Source organism: Hippoglossus stenolepis, chromosome 10 (assembly GCF_022539355.2).
Source record: "Hippoglossus stenolepis isolate QCI-W04-F060 chromosome 10, HSTE1.2, whole genome shotgun sequence".
Taxonomy (NCBI): domain Eukaryota; kingdom Metazoa; phylum Chordata; class Actinopteri; order Pleuronectiformes; family Pleuronectidae; genus Hippoglossus; species Hippoglossus stenolepis.
This window is the reverse complement of record NC_061492.1, coordinates 4,635,021-4,659,196: the sequence shown is the minus strand read 5'-3', so window position 1 is coordinate 4,659,196 and position 24,176 is coordinate 4,635,021. Positions and strand designations below refer to the sequence as shown.

General features: G+C 43.9%; 2 protein-coding genes across 2 annotated transcripts in view; both read left to right on the top strand.

Annotated features, from left to right (window-relative positions):
• The window catches only part of slc8a3 (solute carrier family 8 member 3), a 95,123-nt gene extending 87,740 nt beyond the window's left edge, over positions 1-7,383 (top strand). The window contains 2 exon segments of the mRNA XM_035167515.2: positions 570-842; positions 1,787-7,383. Of these exon segments, the coding sequence (XP_035023406.2) occupies positions 570-842; positions 1,787-2,163 (650 nt within the window). The 3' untranslated portion in view covers positions 2,164-7,383.
• Positions 7,384-8,871: 1,488 nt separating this feature from the next.
• On the top strand, positions 8,872-22,115 carry map3k9 (mitogen-activated protein kinase kinase kinase 9). Its single transcript, XM_035167513.2, has 11 exons — positions 8,872-9,480; positions 10,590-11,003; positions 15,445-15,625; positions 17,405-17,553; positions 17,693-17,868; positions 17,967-18,207; positions 18,844-18,966; positions 19,065-19,206; positions 19,319-19,431; positions 19,930-20,694; positions 21,107-22,115. The coding sequence occupies exons 1-11, from the start codon at positions 9,090-9,092 to the stop codon at positions 21,553-21,555; spliced, it is 3,144 nt and encodes a 1,047-aa protein (XP_035023404.2). The 5' UTR covers positions 8,872-9,089; the 3' UTR covers positions 21,556-22,115.
• The last annotated feature ends 2,061 nt before the right edge of the window (positions 22,116-24,176 follow it).

Here is a 24,176-nt window from a genome sequence, read left to right as displayed (position 1 = left end):
TGTGTGATTTAAACGTGGTTTCATAAAGGTGTGGGATCAGTTCAGCCGCTGTACAGAAACAACTGGAGCTGGAAACCTGTAGCTCCCACTAATGTGTCTCTGAGAAGCTTAATAAACTATCATCTACTTTCTAGTCCGGCTACACATTCACAGAAGATTTCCACTTGCACATACAGTTGAAGTGATGCTGTATACGAGGTCTCTCGCTGTGCACCCTGCTAAGTGAATGTTCTTCTCTTCCTTCTCCTCTCTGTCATCCCTTTATCTCCTCTATCGATTCTTTATCTCTGCACCTCCTCCCTGGCTCTTTACCCTCGCTGCTCTCCCTCCACTTTGTGCTTCATCGTCCGTCATCCTTCTTTCCCCTGTCGTACTCCCTCCTGCCTCCTTGTCCTCTAACACCCTGCTCCTTGTCCCATCTCTTGATATTTACTTCCCCACCTTCACCCCCTCTCTCTTTATCTTCGCCCCAAATATTCTGTTATCTTTCTTCGTTCTCTCTCCACTCGCTCCTGTCATCCCGTCTCCCCTCGTTTCACATCCCCTCGCTCCCCCACGCTTCTCACAAGGAGATGAGGACGAAGAGGACACGGGGGAAGAGCGGCTGCCGTCCTGTTTCGACTACGTCATGCACTTCCTCACCGTCTTCTGGAAGGTGCTGTTCGCCTGCGTCCCTCCCACAGATTACATGAACGGCTGGGCCTGCTTCTTCGTCTCCATCATCATCATCGGCCTGCTCACGGCCGTCATCGGCGACCTGGCGTCTCACTTCGGCTGCACCATCGGCCTCAAGGACTCGGTCACCGCTGTGGTGTTCGTGGCTCTCGGCACATCTGTCCCAGGTGAGTCCAGCAGAGGACACGTTCAATACATACGTGTCAAAGTCTGTCCTGTAAAACTCTGCTTATCACTGTTCTTTGTGTCAGATGATGGATTATTTGCTTTTTAAAAACTTCAGCAGCTTTATGCTTCGTCATCAACGCGGCTGATATTCCTGTTTTCCTCCAAGCTGACATTTTCACCCGGCAGAAACCATATGTCACCGGGAAGTTTGACTCTGTCAGCGTTTCCTGTTATTAAAGGTCCTGCGTGCAGCTTTAGTCAATCATCTCTTCATCCATTCTTCTTTTTCTGGTTGGGGGGAGAAAAACAATATTATGAAAAATAATAATATGAATATTGTGAACAAACAAGACCAAAGCTCAGAAGCTGCTGACCTTTCACTCTTTACTTTTCTTATTTGAAAATATGGAGTATTATTCTAAGATGATGGCTCCCACTGCAAACCAGATTGTGAAAGTTCCCACTTTTGTGCGTCACATATTCTGTTATTTGTGTTTTGTTAATAAAACAGTGTTGAGCTTCTTTCACATTAAATGAATCCCTTGCTTTTGTGTTGATATTAGATTTTATTCAGTTGAACCAGAGGTGTTGCAGCTGCAGCTCATCCTGCCTCAGGGTGATGGTTGTTCAATCGTCTTCTAACCAAATGGGACATATTCAATATTATCTGATACGTCCAACTTGTAATTACAACATGTTTCATTTACTTTATCAGTTTATTTAACGTGGAACACAACCGTCGAGCCAGAGTTTGGTACAAAGCTGATTTGCATCTACAGTCCCGGGGCAGGAAAAGATAAAAGCCCAAACAATACAACACAATAACTGTCATGGCAACGATTAAAAAGGGAAAACTCTGGAATTACCTGGAATCACATTTCAATTCCTTTAGACTCTACAGTGACCTTTAAACAGTCATGAAACCTGACTTCTCTCTCCACAGACACGTTTGCCAGTAAGGTGTCAGCGGTCCAGGACAGCTACGCCGACGCCGCCATCGGAAATGTGACCGGCAGCAACGCCGTCAACGTCTTCCTGGGCATCGGCATTGCCTGGTCAGTGGCGGCCATCTACTGGCACATGAAGGGGAAGCCGTTCGAGGTGCAAGCCGGCTCCCTGGCCTTCTCCGTCACCCTCTTCACCATCTTCGCCTTCCTGGCCATCTCGGTGCTGCTCTACCGGCGCCGGGCCCACATCGGAGGGGAACTGGGCGGGCCCCGGGGACACAGACTGGCCACGACAGCCTTTTTTTTCAGCCTCTGGTTACTTTACATCTTCTTCTCCAGTCTGGAAGCCTACTGTCATATAGAGGGCTTCTAGAGAGAGAGCAGACTTCAGCATGAGAGGACACACACACACAGGGGTTTCAAGTACAACTTCAGAGGTAGCAGGGTGAACGCTCACTGTGGAATCGGGTCAGTCTTGTACGGTACAGAAGGACAGGAGAGGTGAACGCGGGGTTTTTTTCCCAGATGCCTCCCTCCCTCCCTCCCTCACTCTCTCTCTCTCCCTCAACCCCCTCTGTAAGGATGCTCGGAGGTGTGCATCCTGCCCTCCAGTGCCGACAGGCCTCACAGGAGAGCCGCCCCGAGCCCGTGCGAGTGTGCTTACAGTTGGGATTGGGTCACCACCATAATCCAGAAGATGCCGAGCGCTGGTCCCGCATTCCACTGGAAGAGTCTTATAACCGGAGAGAGCTGAGTTAATCAGAGGTCTATATTTTTCTCAACATCCGACGAGAACGACTTTTTCTAAAAAAGTATTTTGGGGATAAAAACGCAAAAAATACATCAAACAAAAAAAAAAGAAAACCACAGACACGCAAACAAAAAAGAGGAATCAAAGAACTATTTTCTGATCTATGTCGAGGAATCTCAAAAGATTATATATCGTGAATGGAAATATGATGTTGAGTGACAGTGGGATGGATTCATAGTATTTATTTTTGTTTGCATAGTTTCCTAAGGAGCGCTGCAGGAATCACACAGAGAAGAAGAGGAGGAGGTGGAGGAGGAGGAGGAGGAGGAGGAGGAGCAGCGACTGTGGCAGATGAATCAGCATCAGACAGACGAGGAGGAAGAGGTGGACACAGTGAACATGGTCAAAACTGCCCTGGACATTACTTCCTTACTCTATACGTATCTATATATAATATATTTCCATATTTTCTGTATATTTTGAGTATTTCTTTTAAGTGTGGTCACCTTCTGCTCTAACAACAGAGGATTCCTGTGGCTCAGCGGGACGGGAGGTGTTTGGGGGGTCAAACTATATACTGGAACGATGTCTTCACATTTCTAAGAGTTATGTATCTTGCCTATAGGTAAAAGTATGACATTGTATTTTATTTATTTACTGATATCTTGATCTCACTGGAATTTTCACCTTTTCAATCAGAAACCTGAAGAAAAAAACAGAAAAAAAAACAAACGTGTTGCTGCAGAGATAAATTCAGAGGTATTTTTCTACTGGTCCATCCATGCACTTTGCTGTATAGTTCTATTTATGGAGACTTCTACTTGTACATGTGCAAAAGGCCAATATTACCGGTGTCGCTATGGACTGAACAGAGTGCCTGTGCAGGGAGAGGCTGCAGCCGCCCACACCGACCAGATACCCGCTCCGCTGAAAAACACCGAAGAGCTTCTTTCCAAAATGGTGGATATCCATTTTAAATAATAACCACAAGAACAACAAGCAAAAAAACTAAAAACGAGGGCTACAACTAATGATTCTCTTCATCATCGATCAAATCCGACGACTATTTTCTGAATTGGTTGCTACAAGCTGCTGTTCTCGTAGCTTCTGTATCTCTGTGCGATCTAATTCAAGGTTCATTTCATCTATATCCAGTTTCCTCTTTTATATATGAATATTTAAGAAAATCTACTAAGTTGAAACCTTTGTGATCTCAACAGGCCTAAATAACAATGTGTTCAATAGCATTCAAAACTCAACCAATGCATAAGCTCACGTTTCTTCCAACGCCAACATCCTGTTAGGTCTTATCATTTTTATGTTTTTCCTTTCCAGCTTTTTAGCTTTAATATCTGACATCTAATATCAGCATAACATCTAATAACGACTCTTTGTCCTGTTATTAAAGCCACGAATTAACCAGCTCTCACTCTGTCAAGCTACTAGCGTCAAGGGCTTATGGGAAAATTTGCTTGTTGGGCATTTCTAATAATATTATATATATAAATATACATTTTTAATCATCCTCCCTGTCTCTAGAATAAATAACATGACATGTTCTTGAGCAGAATTAAACCCAAGTCTACATTTTAAGTATTTTTGCATTATTACAAGTATCGTTTTTTATTATGTATTAAAAACCCAAAGTTATAGTTTCACCTGAGGTTAATGTTAACCCAATAACCTAAGTTGCTCTGGCTAATGTTGAAGCAAATTCCTATTTATAGAATACATGTCTCTGTCCGTCAAAGTTGATTTGGATATAACTTTTAACCCAAAACTTTGATCCTTTAAACAGAGTTAGGTAATAATTCGCTCCCGGTTCATAAGTATTTCCCCCTTTCACATTATGCAGTTGATTCATTGTTAATATGAAAAATCAATTAGTGCAGCTTTGACAAATCAACACAGAACATCTTCAGAAATGTTTTTGTTACAATTCAGCACGATTGTCCTTCACAGCTTCATTCCTGGTTACACAAAGAGCCGATGTCAGAGATGTCCCAGTTTGGATTGAAACTCTTCTGTGACGTGTTGGCGTGGAGAGGCGGGGGTGTGGGTGTGACAGCAGCAGGGAGCTCCAGGTTGAATCTGAACGTAGCCTGACAGTGATACTGAATTCTGTTTATCACACATGACTGGTGCTTTGTTTGTAAAACGAGAGGGGGAACAAAACAACGTTGCACATTTGAAACTTCCAACAGCAGAGAGAACATGTGTTTGTTACTCGATTTGCATAAAGTGTGTGTTGATATATAATCAGTAAATTCTAGTGGCTGATTTTAAAGTCACCCCAGAGATTAACCAAAGAGGTGGGATGCAACATCTGTTTAAAAAAAAATCTAGAAGTAAACAACAACAACAAAAAAATAAATAAATGAAAAGGTGAGAGTAAGCGGCAGTGACACTGTATCTCCACAGGGGGGATGTCAACCTCCAGGCCCTGTGGTCGTCCCTTCCTCTACTTCTCCATGAGCACCTCCTCCTCATCTTCCTCAGTGTTCTTCCTCTGTGGTGAGCAGGGATGTAAATACGTCTGGTGGCCGAATCGGACGCCCTGGACCACACCTGCTCGCCCCACTCTCTATCTCTCTCTCTCTCTCCTTCTCTCTCTCTCTCTCTCTCTCTCTCTCTCTCTCTCTCTCTCTCTCTCTTACACACTGTATAAACACACACAGACACACACACACACACTGGGAGTAGAGCGATGGGTCCACTGCTGCATTAGAGGGAGGACAGTGTCCCATTCAGAGGCAACACAACCCAACATAATGTACATAATGATTTCAGTGTATGTTTACATATAGACACAGTAGAGGTGTCCTGGGGGGGGAAAGCATGTCGACACACAACTCTCATCTCCAGGTTCTCTGCAGTCGCTTCACCTGAGCCAGCGAGTCAGTGGAAGTGTGAAGTTTTTATTTAATTTATTCATTTATTTATCATTATTATTATTTTTGTTTTGCTTCACTGTCACCCTCTCCTTTGTTAAAATACTTAAAAACATGTTAATTACCAGTGCTCTTAATTTCATCCTCGGCCTCTAGCGGCTTCTCGTGTTGTTTATTTGCTTGTTTTATTCTTTTGATCTGCCGGGACGTGTTGGAGCCGAACGTCGGCCGGCGTGTTGTTCTTGTGCATGTTTCCTGCAGAGGCCCCGGGCCGTGCGTCCTTCTCGCACCCGCGTGCACAGGCGATGTGGGTCCTCACACGGGGCACCACTCTGGATTGGTTCTGTCTTAAGGAATACATGTCTTACTTCAGTGGACGAACAAACGTATATATATTTATCATACACATCACTTCTCGAGGCACCAGTCTTCTCTGTTCCTTTTCCTCGGCCTGCTGGATGGAAGTGAAATCACCGTGCAGTAGTTAGACTTGTGGTTGCTGATGTTGTGAGACACCGAGGGAAGCTTCGGTGATGAGGTGAATACTGTTTCTTTTTAACTTTGTTTTGTGTAACAGAAAAAAAGGGGCACATTGTAACGGATGGGTTGTTTTTTTTTCCTGGCCTGCAATGAGATGTCAAAAATAATAATAATAAAAAAAAGCAAATTTCCAAAGCTGACAGATGTTTTGAGATCAACCCGTTTTTTTTCCTTCTTTTACTGTGGAATAAAAGCAACTTTCTGGTTCATAAGCTGGTTTCACCGACTGGAATCAAGTCTGTGTCTGAATCTGTGTTAATAACATCACACCAGGTTTAACATTTCAGGAATTTCGGAAACAGACTTGTGCTCGACCACATACAGTATTTTTATCGTGAAAACGTCCCTCACATTTCCCCTGAAGGCAAAAATAAGAAAATCTCCCAGACATGTTTTATTAGGGGCTTCACATAACAACTGAACTGCAGCAGAATATTGATGCCTTTTAAACGTTGCAGTGAAAAAGCACAAGGTGAGGATTTTTAATTTAAGAGTAAATATTCTAAAGAAATATGATTCCTGTTTTTAATTTTTCTGTTTTCATCCGACTCAAAAGACGAGTGAAGGAATAATTTCCTTTTTTTCCCGTGAAACCAGCCAAAATCATATCACATCTTTATTTCTTCAGTTGTATATGTGTGTGTGTTTTTCATATGCAGGCTGCAGAGGAACCACATAATATTTGACATATTATGAAAAACAGAACTGAGGCAATGATCCTTTAATCTGACGTAACTTCAGACAGAAGCATTTTAAGCTGCATTAAAGTTTAACTCCGTATCAAAGGGTATTTCTCAGCCCTTCTTCCTTGTCTTCCTCACTTTTCTTTTTCTGAAGTCTTTATTTGGTGCCTGGTGAGAAATTAAGAAAAAGTCATCTCCCTGAAGCCATTTTCTGATATGAGAGTTTAATATTCAGGTTTTCAAAGTAAAACTCAAAACAGAAGCAAAACCAACCCCTCAGAAGTCACATATAAAGCTGGAGGATCATTTCTGCTAAATCAAAAAGAAAAGTTGAAATAATGACAATAATAATAAAACGTAGCTTGAATTACTGTCTCTTGGTTTTTATATTGTCAGCTAAAATATTTACTTTTATTTACAACTTATTTCATAGTTTTGATCTATGTTGATTATTATATTAACTTAATTTTGATTATCAAAGAGAGTTTCAAGATCCTGATCATCTCAAATTTCATATATATTTTAAGCTACTAGCTTATATTTAGAAATTTGTATTCTTTATTTATTTTTTATTCATTATTTTACTATTTACATATTTTTCACATGTATCTCATAATTCACACTATTTCATAAGTGAAATCATTTTTAAATCTAACTTGTTGATTGTTGTTTTGACTGAATAAGATGTAATTTGACTGATATAAACTTACTGATTTACTACGAGCAGTTTTACTTTGTCTTTTTTCCTTTTCCTGGCAGAAATGTTCTTCCTCACATGATCTCGTCTGTCATCTTCCCAAAATGCATCATTTATTTATCATCTCCTACATTTATGTATTTACCAGCAGGACATGGAGCCAACAGCCTGTGTCCATACAAACACCATGTGCAGACAGGAAGTGAACTGAGCTGAACATGTGAAACACTGCTATTGCATCTCTGCTGTTTCAGATGAGACGACTCTCCTACAGTTTGTTCCTGATGTCTTATAACACAACACGACTTTACACGTTTATTTTACACGTTTATTTTATTGCTTTTGAATGAAATTTAACCAAGTGAAAATTCAATCCACTGAATCTTTTGAAATTCTATTTTAAACACATACAGACCATTGGTATATTTCAACTACACACACACACACACACATCTTCTCATCACATCACTGGAATAGAGGGAATTGTTCATTTGAATGTTTATGTGGACAGTTTTTTTTTACCGCTTGCTGTAATAAAAAAAAAATATTTTAGGGATTTTTGCATGAAATGAAACCTTCAGTTGACTATTTTCATATAATTTACTTTGTGTTTTCTGAAGGGTGGTGGGCTCTATAATTCAATAAAGGAGAACATTTGAAGAAACGAAAGGCTTCCCTGTGTGTGTGTGTGTGTGTGTGTGTGTGTGTGTGTGTGTGTGTGTGTGCGTGCGTGTGCTCATGTTGTGGGGTGTTTAGGTTACGTTTAGGTTTAGGTTTGGGTTGAGGTCACCATAAGGTTAAGGTAGGTTAAGCTTAAGGTTATGTTAACGTTAGGGTTAGGTAAAGGTAGGTTAAGGTTATGTTATGGTAGGTTAAGATTAATGTTAGGTTAAGCTTATGTTGAGGTAGGTTAAGGTTAAGGTTAAGGTTAGGTTTAGGTTAGCTTAAGCTTAAGGTTATGTTAACGTTAGGGTTAGGTTAAGGTAGGTTAAGGTTAGGTTTAGTTGAGTTAAGGTTAAAGTTAAGGTTAAGGTTATGTTAGGGTTAGGGTTAGGATTAGGTTAAAGTAGGTTAGGATTAATGTTAGGTTAAGGTTAAGGTTAAGGTTAGGTTAGATTTAGGTTAATTTTAGTATTAGGTTTAGATTTTGGTGTAGTTTTTGGTTTAGGTTAAGGTTATGTTGAGGTTAAAGTAAGAGTGAGGTAAGTACGAACTGTGGTTAAGGTGAGTCTCATAAATCATTGCAAGGCAATTGAGACGTGACTGTGTGTGTGTGTGTGTGTGTGTGTGTGTGTGTGTGTGTGTGTGTGTGTGTGTGTGTGTGTGTGTGCGTGCGTGCGTGCGTGCGGGCGTGTGCGTGTGTGTGTTCACGCTGTGTAACCGGTGACCAGCATTTGACGCTGTTGAGGAGGGCGGGACATGAGGCGTTGCTGACGTGCCCGTGGACCAATAGGAAGCCGGGGATCATTCGCACGTTGGCACAATTGGCTTAGAATAAAGACGCTGCGTCCCGGGACCGTGATGATCGAGCCGGAGCTGAAGGTCTGAGACGATGCTGCAGAAATATTGCGCCTCCAGCTTCCTGCGGGGTTTGTGTGCGGGATTAACCGCCGGTACTTAGCTCTGTGCGGGTGTGTGCGTGTGCTGTGCGCAGACGCAGGGCGCTCGGAGCCGCCAGCCAGCCGCGTCAGGTGGATGCGCCTGCAGTGATCCAGGTCGCCCCTATGGATCGCGTCCATGGACGTCTTCAAACCCGCGGTGGACAATAGTTTGAGTCCCAATGCGCGCGGTTCCTCGCCAGAAGACGCAGAGGCGGATGTGTTTCGCTGGCCCACACCGCGGGATGGAGTGCGCGCCGCGCCGGGTGCGGGACGCGGCGCGCCGGGCTACTGGACGGCCGTGTTCGACTATGAAGCGACTGCGGACGACGAGCTCAGCCTGCGGAGAGGGGACCTGGTGGAGCTCCTGTCCAAGGACTCCCTGGTGTCCGGGGATGAGGGCTGGTGGACCGGGATGATAGCGGACCGGGTCGGCATCTTCCCGTCCAACTACGTGAGCAAAGGGAACGGCATTCCGAAGGAGATCCGGGACACGTCGGAGCAGCAGTACCCGCTGCCTCCTCTGCACCGTGAGTATCCCAGTGTGTGAGGACTCACACAGCAGCAGAGAGTCTTTTGTTAAGGCCACACTGACTCACACACTCGCCTTTGCTGTGTCACGGTCGATGCAGAGCTCTCCTGTTGGCCTGGAAACAGGCTCCCAGCATCCCCACAGCTTCAGGACCAGTATTCGTCCCAGCGCCTGTCAGACAAACAGCTGCTCCGGTGACAATGTGCAGCAGGATGCATGTTTAGCACATCTGCACATGCACATACCTGCAAGTGCTGCACGCACAATCCCCATGAAATATAACAGAAATCATGCTTTGGCTTGGTGTGCATTGATTTTTATGATAACTGGTGGAGCAGGAAAGAAAGAGATGTGAGATACTGCTGGTAGAGAAAAGGCTCCTGCAGCTAAATGTGCAGCCAGGGCCTCAGACAGATACAGTAAGCAGAAACCAGGACGGAGTGAGAGCACTCTGCACTTATTGCTTTTTGTGAGCTGTGTGCCAAAAGGATGATCTGCAGAAAAAACCCTCATGCAACTTATATGTGCACTGAAGCATAAACAGGCAACACACACAGCATTGAACACCCTGTTGTTTTGGGTGGACCACTCCGCCTCAGCCGTCTGTGTCGGCCTCCGTCTCTTCAGAAGCAGCGTGGCCTACTTTCACACACCATCCCACCTGAAATATTCATCAAGGTCAGTCGGCTTACTAGACTGTTAGGAATCCACGACAAAACTGTTTGAAAAGCCACATGAAACAGAGGCGGGTGTTCACCTTTGATTTAAACACTCGGCAGAAAGGATTGTTGTCTTTTTCCTTCCTTGCTTCTTCAAACTTCCTCTTCCGGATTTTAGGGCAGATGCCCACTCGGGCGTAGAAGCAGGGGAGGATAGTTCCACCAGATTCTGTATTTGGGGCAGCAGGGTGGCTTAGCATCCTTCAGCTGAATGACCTGGTTTTGAGATTCCTGTTAGCAAGCACTTGCCCCGCTGATGGGTAGCATATAGGGAATTCACAGCAGGTCGATAGGGGCTGACCCCGACCTCCAAAAGTGTTTAGAGATAAGAAATATGTCAGCTTTGTGTTCTCTGTCGCTCTAAATCTTCTCCTTCGTCTCTCCTCAGTCCTGGAGATTGATTTCTCAGAGTTGACCCTGGAGGAGATCATCGGCGTGGGCGGTTTCGGGAAAGTCTACCGCGCGGTGTGGCGCGGCTCAGAGGTGGCGGTGAAGGCGGCGCGACGGGACCCTGACGAGGACGTGGAGCAAACTCTGGAGAGCGTGCGGCAGGAGGCCAAGCTCTTCGCCATGCTCAACCATCCCAACATCATGGCTCTGCTGGGGGTGTGTCTGCAGGAGCCCAACCTGTGTCTGGTCATGGAGTTCGCCCGGGGTGGCCCCCTCAACCGGGCCCTGGCGGGGAAACGCATCCCTCCCTGCACGCTGGTGGACTGGGCCGTGCAGATTGCTCGGGGCATGCTCTACCTCCACACCCAGGCCATCGTCCCCATCATCCACCGGGACCTCAAGTCCAGCAACAGTAAGAGTCCGTCTCTGTGGAGTATTAAAGTAACGTGGTTCTTTATCTCAGTGGTAACTTGCTTTGTAAAACTCAACCAAAGTGATCAATTGATTTTACACCCAACAGAGTCAACTAACCAGTTCTACTTTAAAGATACAATATGTATAACCTATGTTATATATCTTGTTTACTTGTGTTGCCAACAATGTTCAAACCCAGAGAAATCCCCAGTTTAATTTTTGTAGCCTTTCCATTGTGTCGTATCCACTTTAAGGGCTTTGCCTGTCTCGTAACTTGCAGAGCAAACAACATATGATGAGGGAAAAACTCACTGATATTTGCCAATTATCCAGTCGTCTGTTTTGTCCTTCCACTGTTTGGTCACTCGTAATGGATCTAGTTATTCTTTGCCATTTGCTGGGTATCGTGAATTACACCTTAATACATGAGCTCATCAGTGAACATGATGTCAGGTAGATTTTCCCTCTGCAACATCGGTGAAGACAACAATTGTTTTGATTGTGAGGAACCCAAAGCAGCTGAAGATACATGTTGTACGTTTAAAGTGATTATTCTAATGAGAGCTGCATGTAGGTCTGCATCTAACAAATTCAATTACATTATAGATTAAAATAAGCAAACTATTGAAAATGACCATCACAACTTCCTAAAGACAAAGGTGATGTTTGTTTGTTGTTTCTGACAAACAGTCAAAAACACAAAGATAATCATCAACTGGCAATGATAGAAAACAGTGAAAAGCTGCAAAACCTCACATTTGAGAAGCTGGAACAAATTATTGTCTTCACACTTAAAAAAAACTTTAAAATAATTGGCAATTCATTTTCTTTTAACTGCCCAATTTATTACTGATGGAATATTGCAGCTTTACCTGCTTGGCCATTGGCAGTTGTTCACTATTCTCATGATATTATGAGGTAAATTATAACCTGATTAATCAAATATAATAATAATTGTTATTTGTAGCCCCACATTTTACTGTGTTTTGTGTTTTTTTTTGTTGAGGTGTGTGTTTTTAAAGCCGGTAATGTCCTGATCTGGAATAGAAATGACTTTCTCTCTGGTATTAAATGGCAAAATTTCACAGATACATCCTGGTCAAAAATTTGGTGCAACTTTAATATGTAACCTATACTATATAATATAATATCACACCATATTCAACCCGTGCTAAACTAGTTGTGATGTGCACTTCATATATAGGATTTTAGAAATGAGAGCAGAAAGGAAAATGAGTTTATGTGTGCGTTTGTGGAGCAGCTGTAATCTTGCATTTTACCCAACTGGATCCCCTAAATCCCAAGCCTATTACTGAGGATTTGCCCAGCGCTCTGCCCCAGCCTCTCTGGTGGAGGCTCCGCCAATACATACAGCCCGCTCCTTTCCTGCCATTGGCCCGTTGTCTGGTGATCAGCTCAGGCTCTTGATTTCCAATAGGCTGCTTTAAAGTGTTAAGTCGGTGTAACTAGTTGCCATCCTGGGCTCTGTGGGGAAAACCCACGTCCTCTTCTCAGCAGAGGAGGAAACAGGACGGTGCAGCCGGCCTGTGTCCACCCTGCAAGTGTCAAATCCACACTTCTTCTTTCCGCTCTCGTCTGTGACACCATGTTTAGGTGTTGTAGGAAGTTGTAAACAGTATGTCAGTGCTGATCGGGCAGTGATAAACATAACACATGCACATTTTCACCTCTTTCCCCACTGTGACACCTTTCAGAGCACACACACACACACGTTACCTCCCCACCTTGATGCTATTTCATATAATCTATGGGCCACAAACAGCACGGCATCGCTATGGTAACAATTCTAGCCAAGCTGCCAGCTGTCTCACACTAAATAAGATAAGATAACTTTATTGTCACTGCACCAGTACAATACAATAAGGTTCTGTTTGAAGATCCCCTTAGGATAGAATAAAAGAATTAGAGAATAAACATACCATACAAATTAAATAAAAACAGATACAAAATAGTATATACACAGTACATACTACACTGTGCAATGGTTGTATAAACATGAAGAGCTCCGGCCGCTGGGTCCGTACCCGGCGCCGTCTTCCACTGAGGCTTTGACCCGGCAGGAACACACGCCCACATCTCAGAGCCCATCGGCTATTGTCTGACTACAAATCAGCCTTTGGTGGCAACAGCCAATAGTTTGAGGGTTCTGGTGTAGACGGCAGATATCACGGCCAAGACTCCGCCTTCCATTGGTCCTACGCCGCTTAGACTCTTTTATCACTCGAAGTCGAACGCATTCACATGCAGAATCTGTTTATATAGGATTACATGGCAGCTAGCTTGATTGCTGATTTGTTGGCTCTCCTGTGGACAGTATATAAAGATGGACGACATGACAGCTTCCCAAAAGTGAAGCCACAGCATCTTGATCGCCCCCTGGTGGTCACCCCGATCACCATACCGCGTAGACTCCAAAAGGGCGTCATCGGGCACAGGGATGGCAGCGTTTGTGTTTGTGATATTTCAGCTTAATTTATGGATAGTTGGAGGAAGAGGAGACGCGTTGTCCATCTGTATATACAGTCTGTGGTACTCAGTTTGTTCAGTTGTGCTTCTAGTTGTGTGTTTAGACACCGCATTCACATCACAACCATAGATGCTGGTGGTAGTGCGACATCAAGTGGCAGTGAATGTCACATATGTAACCTTTAAATAATCTCCCACAAGCCAAATTTAAGATCAAGCAGGGGTCTCGACCCAGCTCCGAAGAAAGTCTGGTCTAATCAGTGGTTATAAAACGTTGCTCATGACGCACTGCTGCTGTGAAGAAGAGGAGGATGTGGGTTCACTCAGACTCCACCCTGTGACGCAACTCTCTGGCAGTGGAGTGGATGGTGGCAGTTTTAAAAAAAGACATGAAAGTCAAGATTCGTGTTTTGCATCTGTTTTTTATCTCAAAGACTCATAAACAAGGACGGTTTTACTTTTTAGTTAGTCCAGCGCCGCTGCTCTGGATTAACAAGAAATTCTATTCATGATCTCCAGAGGATGAATTCTGCGGATCTCCTGATGTTTTCTTTAGCACCATCGTCTAATAATGAATTGTAATAACTTTGGTGGCTGCTTAACTTTTAATTTCAGATTAAAATTACTTAACTTTGTGTTTAGTCTTAACTTGCAAAAGGTAAAAGGTTCAATTTAATCGTTTAAAATCACTGAAATTACAGTAAAACTTTCCAACGCTGACCACTAAAGAAATAAATACATATATATAGATATACAACATAAAACTACCCTCATAATTAATGCAGTTTAGTTAGACATGAAATGTTTATGTCCCATACTACTTACTGGGAACATGGAAACCAATTAGTGTGTTAGTGTTGTCATCAGAAGTATGTTAAAAACAGCTCTACCATGGTTATATTTTAATGATCAGTGGTCAGTGGCATTTTCTCGGATATAGATCTGTTTTGGTATCAAACTCTATTTGTAGGCTCTTCAACATCTTTGCTGATGATTGATTTTGCTGTAAATCCTGCAACTTTTGCTTTAATTTACGCTTCAAAATGGAAAAACTGTTAAAGAAGCAACCATGTTATTCTCTCTCTCAGTTTTATCAGTTCTACTCAGTTACTCCCGTTTTGCTTGAGTCATGAAGAAATGTTCACCTTCACCCTCTCAACTGTCTCACACAGAACACGCCATTAGCAGAAGCTCTTATCTAAAGCGCTGTACATTACAGTGAGTGCATACATTTGGAGCATGATCGGTCTCCGGGGGGGAATCGGCTGCGTTTGCTTCATGTTGCACCTTCTCAGGAGCAGGATTTTACTTCAGTCGCATGTTTTAGCTTCTTGAGGAAAGTGCCTCGGTGGCATCAGAGCCACAGCAGATGAAGGGGGCGCTTGATGTGCACCGCAGCCGGCAGACACACCCTCGCCGCTGGGCACAGCCTGGCATGGTGGAGCTGAACGGGGGAGAGAGAACATGTGGTCGGGAGGAAGCTTGCTCGGCTCCTCGATGTTGGGAACGGGCTGTTTTTAGAGCCTGTTGGAGCAAACAGGCCGTTCCAGTAGTTCAGCTGGAGCCTGAGATGTTGTGTTGTGACAAATACGCAGTGAGATCATTAGCATTGATCAAGGTGTTGGTGTGTTTCTCATCTCGGTGGCTCACTGTTTCTTGGTTTCTCTGTTTGTTCTCTCTTTCCCTCTCCTCTGCTTGTGTCCTTTCATCCTTTCATCATGGCCTCCCACCAACCGCACCCTGTTGTCCTCATCCACCATGTGTCCATTTTTGTTTTGTTTTTTTTGCGTTTCCACATGCGTGCCTTTCCCAACATTTCAACCCTGGTAATGATCACCTGAAACCTTTACCCTCCCGTCAATTTGCACGAATTCCCCTCACATCCTCCAACCTCCTCCTCATCCTCCCCCACCCACACACACCTCCGCCTTCACCACTTCCCACCGCTCCAGTCCTGATCCTCGAGCGGGTCGAGATGGAAGACCTCCGCAACAAGACCCTGAAGATCACAGACTTCGGCCTGGCTCGAGAGTGGCACCGCACCACCAAGATGAGCGCCGCAGGCACCTACGCCTGGATGGCTCCCGAAGTCATCCGCTCGTCTACTTTCTCCAAGGGTAGCGACGTCTGGAGGTGGGCAGAGGGTTTGGTACAAACTGCACCAGGTTGTAGAGCTGCTCTGAAACAACGAGCCGCCAAGAGAAGCAGTTCATTCAGAAGGCACAGGGAGGAAAGTCCAGCTCCGGCAGCAGTTTCCATAGTAACAATGCAGAGACACAGGGAAGGACAGAACGTTTTTATGAGATGAGTAAAAAGATTAGAGAAGGATAAATGTTACTTTAACCATGAATAGACGAAACTAAACATTGATGCACTAGAGCAGCAGGAAAAGTCATCATGGGCTCTTATGTGTCTCTACTTTACTTAAAAGATTCAACACTGACTTGATGTTACTGCATTTCAGTATATTTTAATGCAGATTTCATTAATATTCACAGATTTTATTCGTCACACGCTAATTCAATATGCGATGAATTCAAGGCAGCACACTCCTGTGCCTGTGCTAATAAAGCATGTATGTAATAAAGAATAATAAAAAAGAATAAAATGTACGAATATGAGTGAGAATATGGCAAACTAAACAATAACATAAAATGCAATTGTACAAGGTCGTGCAAAAGACTCACAGAGAGTAATTTCAATTTAATTAAAATTCTGAGTCAATATGTGATCAAATATACGTCACATTTCCTTTATTACTCCTCAAGCAAAACATTGATTTATTTAGCTTCTCAAATGTGAAACTTTTCTGTTTTTCATTTTCTCACCGTAAATCCAGCAGGATATCGTTGGGTTTTGTTACGTTGACATTTGAAGACATCACTTCGAGCTCTAAGAAATTCTGATGTGCAATAAATTAGAGAATAATTGTCAGCGATGTAAATAACTGTTGATTTCAGCCCTAATTGTAGGTTAAACCTGCTTTTGACAACTTAAGAACTCTGGAGCCAAATAGCTTTTACTCTGCGTATGAACCTCAGATCCTAATATTAAGAATTTCTAAGGCCATAAAAGTAGAAATGAAGTTGCTTACACGAATATCTAATGTAGTTGTGTAGTAAATTTCCTGAGTTTCACACTCCAGTGATGAATCATTTGTTTTAATGCCATGTGTCATGTTTCCTTTCACGAGCTGCTGCGTTACACATGCAGCAGCTTTAAAGGTCCAGCTCGGCTGCTCCTAAATGAACGTGGGGGTTTTCCCCTGTAAAACAGGATTAAAGAGCCAAGAGACGGCAGCATGCAACAAACCAGTCATGGTAGAAAGGTCAACGTCATCCAGGGAGGGGGATTACGTCCCTACTCAATGCTTCTACATTAGAGTAAACCCTGTGTAGTGACTTCAGGAATCAAACATGTTTTAAATAATTCTTAATATCATAAATACAACATCTTGTACACCTGGAAGTTTTATTTCAAGTGTCATGTGATCCATGTCTTTAATCTCATGATTGTATCCGACGTACAGACAAATATCTGTGACATTCATCCCTGGTCTGTGATTTCCTCATAAATCATAAATCTGTCAGCGGCTGCTTTGACCTTTTCTCTCTCACCTTGGTGTTTATATGAATGTGGTGAAAAACAGAGTCTCTTTTTGACGTTTATTCAAATACATTCACACTCTTTCTTCAGAAACCACTTGTTTGACATTCATATATTCATGCACACATTTGTCTTTATAACACATTGATAGATGTTATGCACGAGCTGAGATTGCACTTACATCAAGCTCCTTATCTCGGGAGGATATTAGCATCAGATCGTTTGAAGACCTGTATCCAATATGAAGGTTTATTATCGTTTATCTGATTGTCTTTTGTTTTTTCTTCCCTCTTTGTGACTGTAAAGTTACGGCGTGCTGTTGTGGGAGCTGCTGACTGGAGAAGTTCCTTTCCGGGGTATCGACGGCCTGGCGGTGGCGTACGGCGTGGCAATGAACAAACTCGCTTTGCCCATTCCTTCCACTTGTCCTGAGCCCTTTGCCCGTCTCATGGAGGGTAAGACAGGACAATATTGATAGAATAATATAATATAAATAAAGGCTTACGTCCATTAACCTAAGCAAATATGTCATTACATTCTGGGACCATTTGAATTGAGAACGTAATTTGTGTTATTATTTATCATCTGCTGCAGACTGCTGGAGCTCGGACTCTCACTGCCGGCCACAGTTCACGTCTGTGTTGGACCATCTGACGGCCATCGAGGAGTCGGGCTTCTTTGAAATGCCAGCAGAGTCTTTCCACTCTCTGCAGGACGACTGGAAACTGGAGATCCAGGAAATGTTCGATGAACTGAGGACCAAGGAAAAGGTAAAGATCAGATTCAACCTCAGACTTTTTAGAGGATTATTGAATGCAGGTGTTTTCAAAGTTTTTCCATCCATCACCTCTTCTCCTCGTTCCCTCAGGAGCTGCGATCGTGGGAAGAGGAGCTGACCCAAGCGGCGCTGCAGCAGAAGTGCCAGGAGGAGGCGCTGAGGAGGCGCGAGCAGGAACTGGCCGAGCGGGAGATCCACATCCTGGAGCGAGAGCTCAACATCATCATTCACCAGCTCTACCAGGAAAAGCCTCACGTGGAGAGCAGGCAGGGCAAGTTCCGCCGCAACCGCCTTAAACTCAAGGATGGGAACAGGATCAGCTTACCCTCAGGTACTGCAAACAAAGAGTGTAAATCAAGATACACATGTTTTCAAATGGAGTCAAAGGTAGAGCCGGGATATTGTCTTGGCATGAAATTAGATTGGATATTTTTGTTTTTAAACTTTTTTGTCAGAGATGTTTTATACTTGTTTTATAAATGATTCAAAACCATTTTGATATTTGGGCTTGTTATTGTCTCCAAGCTCTGAAGGACATGTCTGATTTGGTCAAGTACCTACTCTACTCAACACTTTATTTAGATTTAGACTTTAGCCTATTGAGGTACCTCACTACTGTAAAACTATAATTTTAAAGTATCTATGGTGTGAATGCTGGCAATGAGTCAATGACAGATTGAAATTGATTGAGTTTGGAAAAGTAAACTGCCCTTGAAAATCTGCTGTTGATTAACATGCGTTTTCCTTTGTAAATAAGGAAAATAAAATCAATGTCAGAGGTCTGTTTATGAGCAGGTGTTGTTTGAATCTACATTATTATCTGAAATGAGAAGCTGTGACCTCCCTGAAATGAAGATATCTGCATAATCAGAAAGGATCCCTCCATAATATTGTAAATTATAAAGTATGAACTTGAATTGATATTTACTTAAAAGTTACATTTATTCTAATGTTTGTTTGTTTGTAGATTTTCAGCATAAAATCACCGTGCAGGCCTCTCCCTCCCACGATCGGCGGAAGAGTTTGCTCAGCAGCAGTTCCAGCCCCCCGACCAGTCCGCCCATGCTCCCCCGCCTGAGAGCCATCCAGCGTAGGAACCATTCTCATCTTTATATTTAACCTTAACATTTTTATGAATCATTAATACCACTGAGCACAGAATCTGAGTTTTACATTCTTGTTTTGCAGTCACTCCAAGAGAGGGGTGTGTCGGCTGGGGTCGCAACACAGGTTTCCAGCCGGACGATGAGGAGGGTGAGAGGAAGGGGTCCAGGAAGAAGGGCAGGTCCCGTGGGTGTGGCCCGTACAGGGAGCACAGCGCTGACGCCAGGTGAAAGGACTGGAGAGATATTAACCAACTCAAAACTCTCCACTCAGTTTATTCATAGTCTAGAAAAAGTACCACTCGTCTTTTTGTTGATATTCTTATTCTATCCCGACAGTGTGAAGCCTCCCTATGAGTGCAGCAGGCAGCGGTCCTGCAGCGCCCCAAACCTCCGCAGATCCCCCAGACACAGTCCAGCGGTGCCCGGAGTGCCGAGCCTTGTGGAGATGGGTAAGCACGAAAAAGTAAAAAGGGCTCAAGGTTAAATTAAAGTGTCAAACTGATTTGGGAACATGTGGGAAATGAAAGTGAGTGAGTCAGATTCCTCTTTCCCCACATGGCTCTTTGTGGCTGACCTGGGAAACTCACAGATGTTTGCAGCTGTATGAGTGTATGGCTGTTGCTGAAAAGGGATCGAGCTCAGTCAGCAAAGCAAACGTGGAGGAATGGAGTTGTCACTTTTGGCCACACAAACGCACACACACACACACACACACACACACACACACACACACACACACACACACACACACACACACACACACACACACACACACACACACGCAGCGTGCAGGTTATTTACAGTAGCAGTAGAGAAGCAATACCCATTAATTATTATTATGGGGGCGTAGCTTTGACGAGGGGGTCGGATGTATCAGTTCTCAGCTCTCGTTATCTTTTCCACGATTACCAACCCGAGCTTTAACATGTGACTGATCCTGTTTTCAGAAAATGAAGACTGCTGCTTCTCTACTGAGCCGGGAGCCGCCCCTGGTCAGTCCTACCTCTGCATCCCCTTCCAAAAGGACGCCCACTCAGCTGCTCCCGCTGAGAGCGACGGGGACGAGTACTGCCCCAGTGGCCAGGTGCCAGGAACCCCACCGTGCAGGAAGAGCCACGGAGGCGGTCGGCGCTCTGAGCTGGTGCTGCTGGGCTGTGGAGCTTTCCTGGCAGCCGTCGGACTGGGCTGCAGCCTGTTGACTCTGGCCCAACCAGAGGAGAGCATCAAACCCCGGTGGGAGGGCTTCTTCCACAGAACAGGGGGCCAGCGGCGAAGCACCAGCCCCCCGACTCGCAGACTGTTCAGGCGGGAGAGCCCGCTGAAGCCCTCGGCGCCCTCGCTACCTGAGCGAGGTGTACCCCCTTCTTACACACTGCTGTCCTTATCATCAGTGTCCGACTGCAACTCCACCCGCTCACTGCTGCACTCTGACAGTGAGGAAGTGGTGGTCTGCCGCCCTGCCTCACCCCCACCACAACCGTCTTTCATCCTGCAACACCCAGCCATTCGAAACCCGGTGAACCCACTGGTCAACACCCACCTGGAGAGCTTCAAGCGGAACCCCCGACAGTCTCTGACGCCCACACACGTTCCCTGCCCCCCGACTTCCTCACGGAGTCTGCGTCGAACACCATCAGACGGAGCCATCAAGAAAAGCTGCCTTCCCAATAATCTGGAACCATTGCCAGAAAAATCAGCGTTACAGAACACAGGTAAGGTCTCGTGTCTCCTTTAATCCATAATCCAGTGGATCCATAATCCAGTCATTGGAATATGAATTTTATGTTTCATCACACTGGTCTAGACTAAAATATCTCAGGAACTACCGGATAGATTGTCATGATGTTTTGTGCAGACATTCGTGTTCCCAATCAATTCTACCGGCTTTGGTGACCCTCTGACTTTTCTGTAGCGTCATTGTGAGGTGCTTCTGATTTACTGGAATGTCAACAAGACAACCACTGATTTGGAAAAGTTCCATAAAAAGTTGGGAGCAACTGACTCGGACATTTGGAAAATGTCTGGACTTCAGTGCATGTCTGAAAGCAGCTTTACAGAACCTCAGTCAAAGGATTAATACTTTTTTATGTTTTCCCTTTCTTCTCTTTCTTCTCTTTTCACCAGGTGGCTTCAGAGGTCTAAAGGAGGATGAGGTCCCCCGACTCCCTGATCCTAACCTTGTGTTCCCTCCAACGCCTCGTCGCCGCTGTGCTCCTGAACGCCCCAAAACCCTAGACTTTGTAGCTCGGCCTCGGCCTTCGCCACGGGTGCGCTCTGACGTGTTCTGGCCGGAGGGGAGGCCCAGGGGAAATGGACAAAACCTGGGTAGCGGTGAATCCCCCGCCCACACCTCAAGCACGGAAACTCCCCCGACGGTAGAGTTTGGGAGAGACCCGGCAGTGCTGCCCACCCCGTTAGACGCCCCGACGCCCTTCTCCTCTCGCAAGAACGATAACCTGTTGGACCGGCAGGATGAGGGACAGTACCGGGATGGAACCGTCCCACTCTGCAAACCGGAGATCAGCTTTCCCAAAGACTCACCTCATCGCTACAGACCTGGATTCTGGTCCTAGCTCAGCACCAACCTCTCACTGGTCCAACACAAGCAGAGGGCTGCCTTTGCCTTTGGTTGGTTACAGGTCAATGGAGACAGTTTTTAGCTTTAACTGGTACTAAAGACTTTTGTTGTTTTACCAATGTGGCATCTGAAACTACGTCAGAGTATTTGAAGAAAAGAAATCCTGAGATTTTGAGAATAATTTCATAATATTACGAGATTATTGTTGTAATAAGATGATCTTCTCATGCCACCGCCTCTAAAATGACACGAAGCTTAACATGACGACTTTATTCTCATAATATTATAACTTTATTCATGTTATATTCTGACTTTATTCCTGTAATATTCAGACTTTATTCTCGTATTATTAGGACTTTATTCTGATAATATTACAACTTTATTCTTGTAATATTACAACTACTCTCGTAATCCCAACATTTCCCCCCCTTTAAATGGCCCTAATACTCCGTTGTATTAAAACAAACCTTGGAAAGTAATTGAAAAAATCATTTGACGCAGGTTTGATTGTTAATGCATCAGAAGGATAAAATAATAATTTTCTTCACCCTGTCATTTGTCATTCAAGGATCTTTTTTCTCTTTGGGAATAAACAGACAAATGTCTTCGTAGCAGAATGACATCGACAGTTTCACAAAGCTTTACATACTTTTCTTAATTTTGAACTTGCGTTGAAGATTGTGCATTTAATCAAGTGCACTTTTGGGGAAGCATCATGAATGTAAAGCTTCAGGGGGGTTTTTTTTCCAAAAAAGAAAAACACTGTCTCTGATTATTTGTCTGTAAAAGCACCATGTGATTGGATTTTAATCTGGACCTTCTGTGCTAGTAGCCGATGAATCCCTGTTTTGTACCGAGCACCTGTCATCACCAGTCACGTCTGCAGAGGGACATCCCAGGGACGAGGGATGCTGTTGTATAATACGTGCACTTCTTTGCATTAGCAGCCGTGTCAGCACAATAACGTCTGACGTCGTCTCGAGCTCTTTGCTGTGAACTGTTCTATAAAAGAAAAAAAAGAAGAATGTCACTAAAGCTTGAGTTTGAATTGTACTGAGGGCGTCGCAATAGATCAGTATATTAAAGAACTCATTAATTCATTTGTGGCCCCGTCGGAGGAGCTTGTTCGGGGCCCGAGCCGCCAGTTGAGAAGCGTCTCTCCAAAACGTGGAGAATAAAGGGAGCTTTTGTATTTGTAACTCTGTAAATTGTCGGACGAGGGATGTAAATTGTGTTTTAAGTTATTTCAACGACAAACTGCATGAGTGTTGAACGGCACGCGGGAGAAACAGGCCCTGGTGGCATGTGCAACTTCATTACTGATTATTTGTATTGATTTATTTAATTGTATTTATTGGTTTGTATTTATCTGATGGTTTATTTTTATATTTCATTTTATTTGCCTTTATTTTTGACACTTGTTAATGTTGTTCATGAATGTTTTTTTGTTTTGAGCATTTGCAGTTTATTTGAATTTTTGTCTGTTTCGCTCACGTTGAATTAACTTCTGTGTGTTTCTTCTACTAGGCTTTTCCAATTACCTCTGCAAGGGTGCAAGTAGTGTCAGTCCAACTACAGAACTAGAGCTGAAGTGATTGATTGTTCATTGATCGAAGTAGTCGATTAATTGTTGAAATAATTTTGAAGTAAAAATGCCAAACATTCCCTAGTGTGAGATTCTCAATTTTGAGATTATGCTGCTTATCGTTACTTTATTTGACAGTAAACTGGATTTCTGGTTTTGAACGAGTATTTTTTACTCAATAGTTGATCAATCGAAAGAATAATTGACAAATGAATCATAGAAAGGGTATTTTATTAAGATGAATGGATGGAAACTGGCTTCTGCATTAGTTTTCATTTTGTTTCCACACTTTATTTGTCTGTCTGGATCAAACTAGAGTTAAATATTTCAAAATATATTTGTTTGAACCTGCTAGACTGTGAAATTCCTATTATTAAGGGATAAGTCCTACAAATAAACTTTAAGCTAGCAGGTAAAGAAGCCAATTAATCATCAGATGTTTAAATATAAACAGAACCACTGTCAGAGTCTGATGTTAATGCCTGTTTCTCTTCTTTTAATCTCAAATGTCAAGTGACCTCTCAGCCTGAAGGACGGCTTCCTCTGCGATCTGACGTGTCTCTGTATCGAGTGTGACCTGGTGTGTCTCTGTCTCGAGTGTGACCTGGTGTGTCTCTGTCTCGAGTGTGACCTGGTGTGTCTCTGTCTCGAGTGTGACCTGGTGTGTCTCTGTCTCGAGTGTGACCTGGTGTGTCTCTGTTCGTGACCTGGTGTCTCTGTCTCGAGTGTGACCTGGTGTGTCTCTGTCTCGAGTGTGACCTGGTGTGTCTCTGTCTCGAGTGTGACCTGGTGTGTCTCTGTCTCGAGTGTGACCTGGTGTGTCTCTGTCTCGAGTGTGACCTGGTGTGTCTCTGTCTCGAGTGTGACCTGGTGTACATGTAAACGTGAACGCTGTTTCTCTGAGGATGTGCAGAATGTGATTGTGCTCAACACAGTGTTGCAGCTAAAGGTGTTAGTTGAAACAAAGCTGTATTGCCAATGTGTCTGAACTGTTACCACGAATAAGCTGATCTTACTGACGGACATTGTGG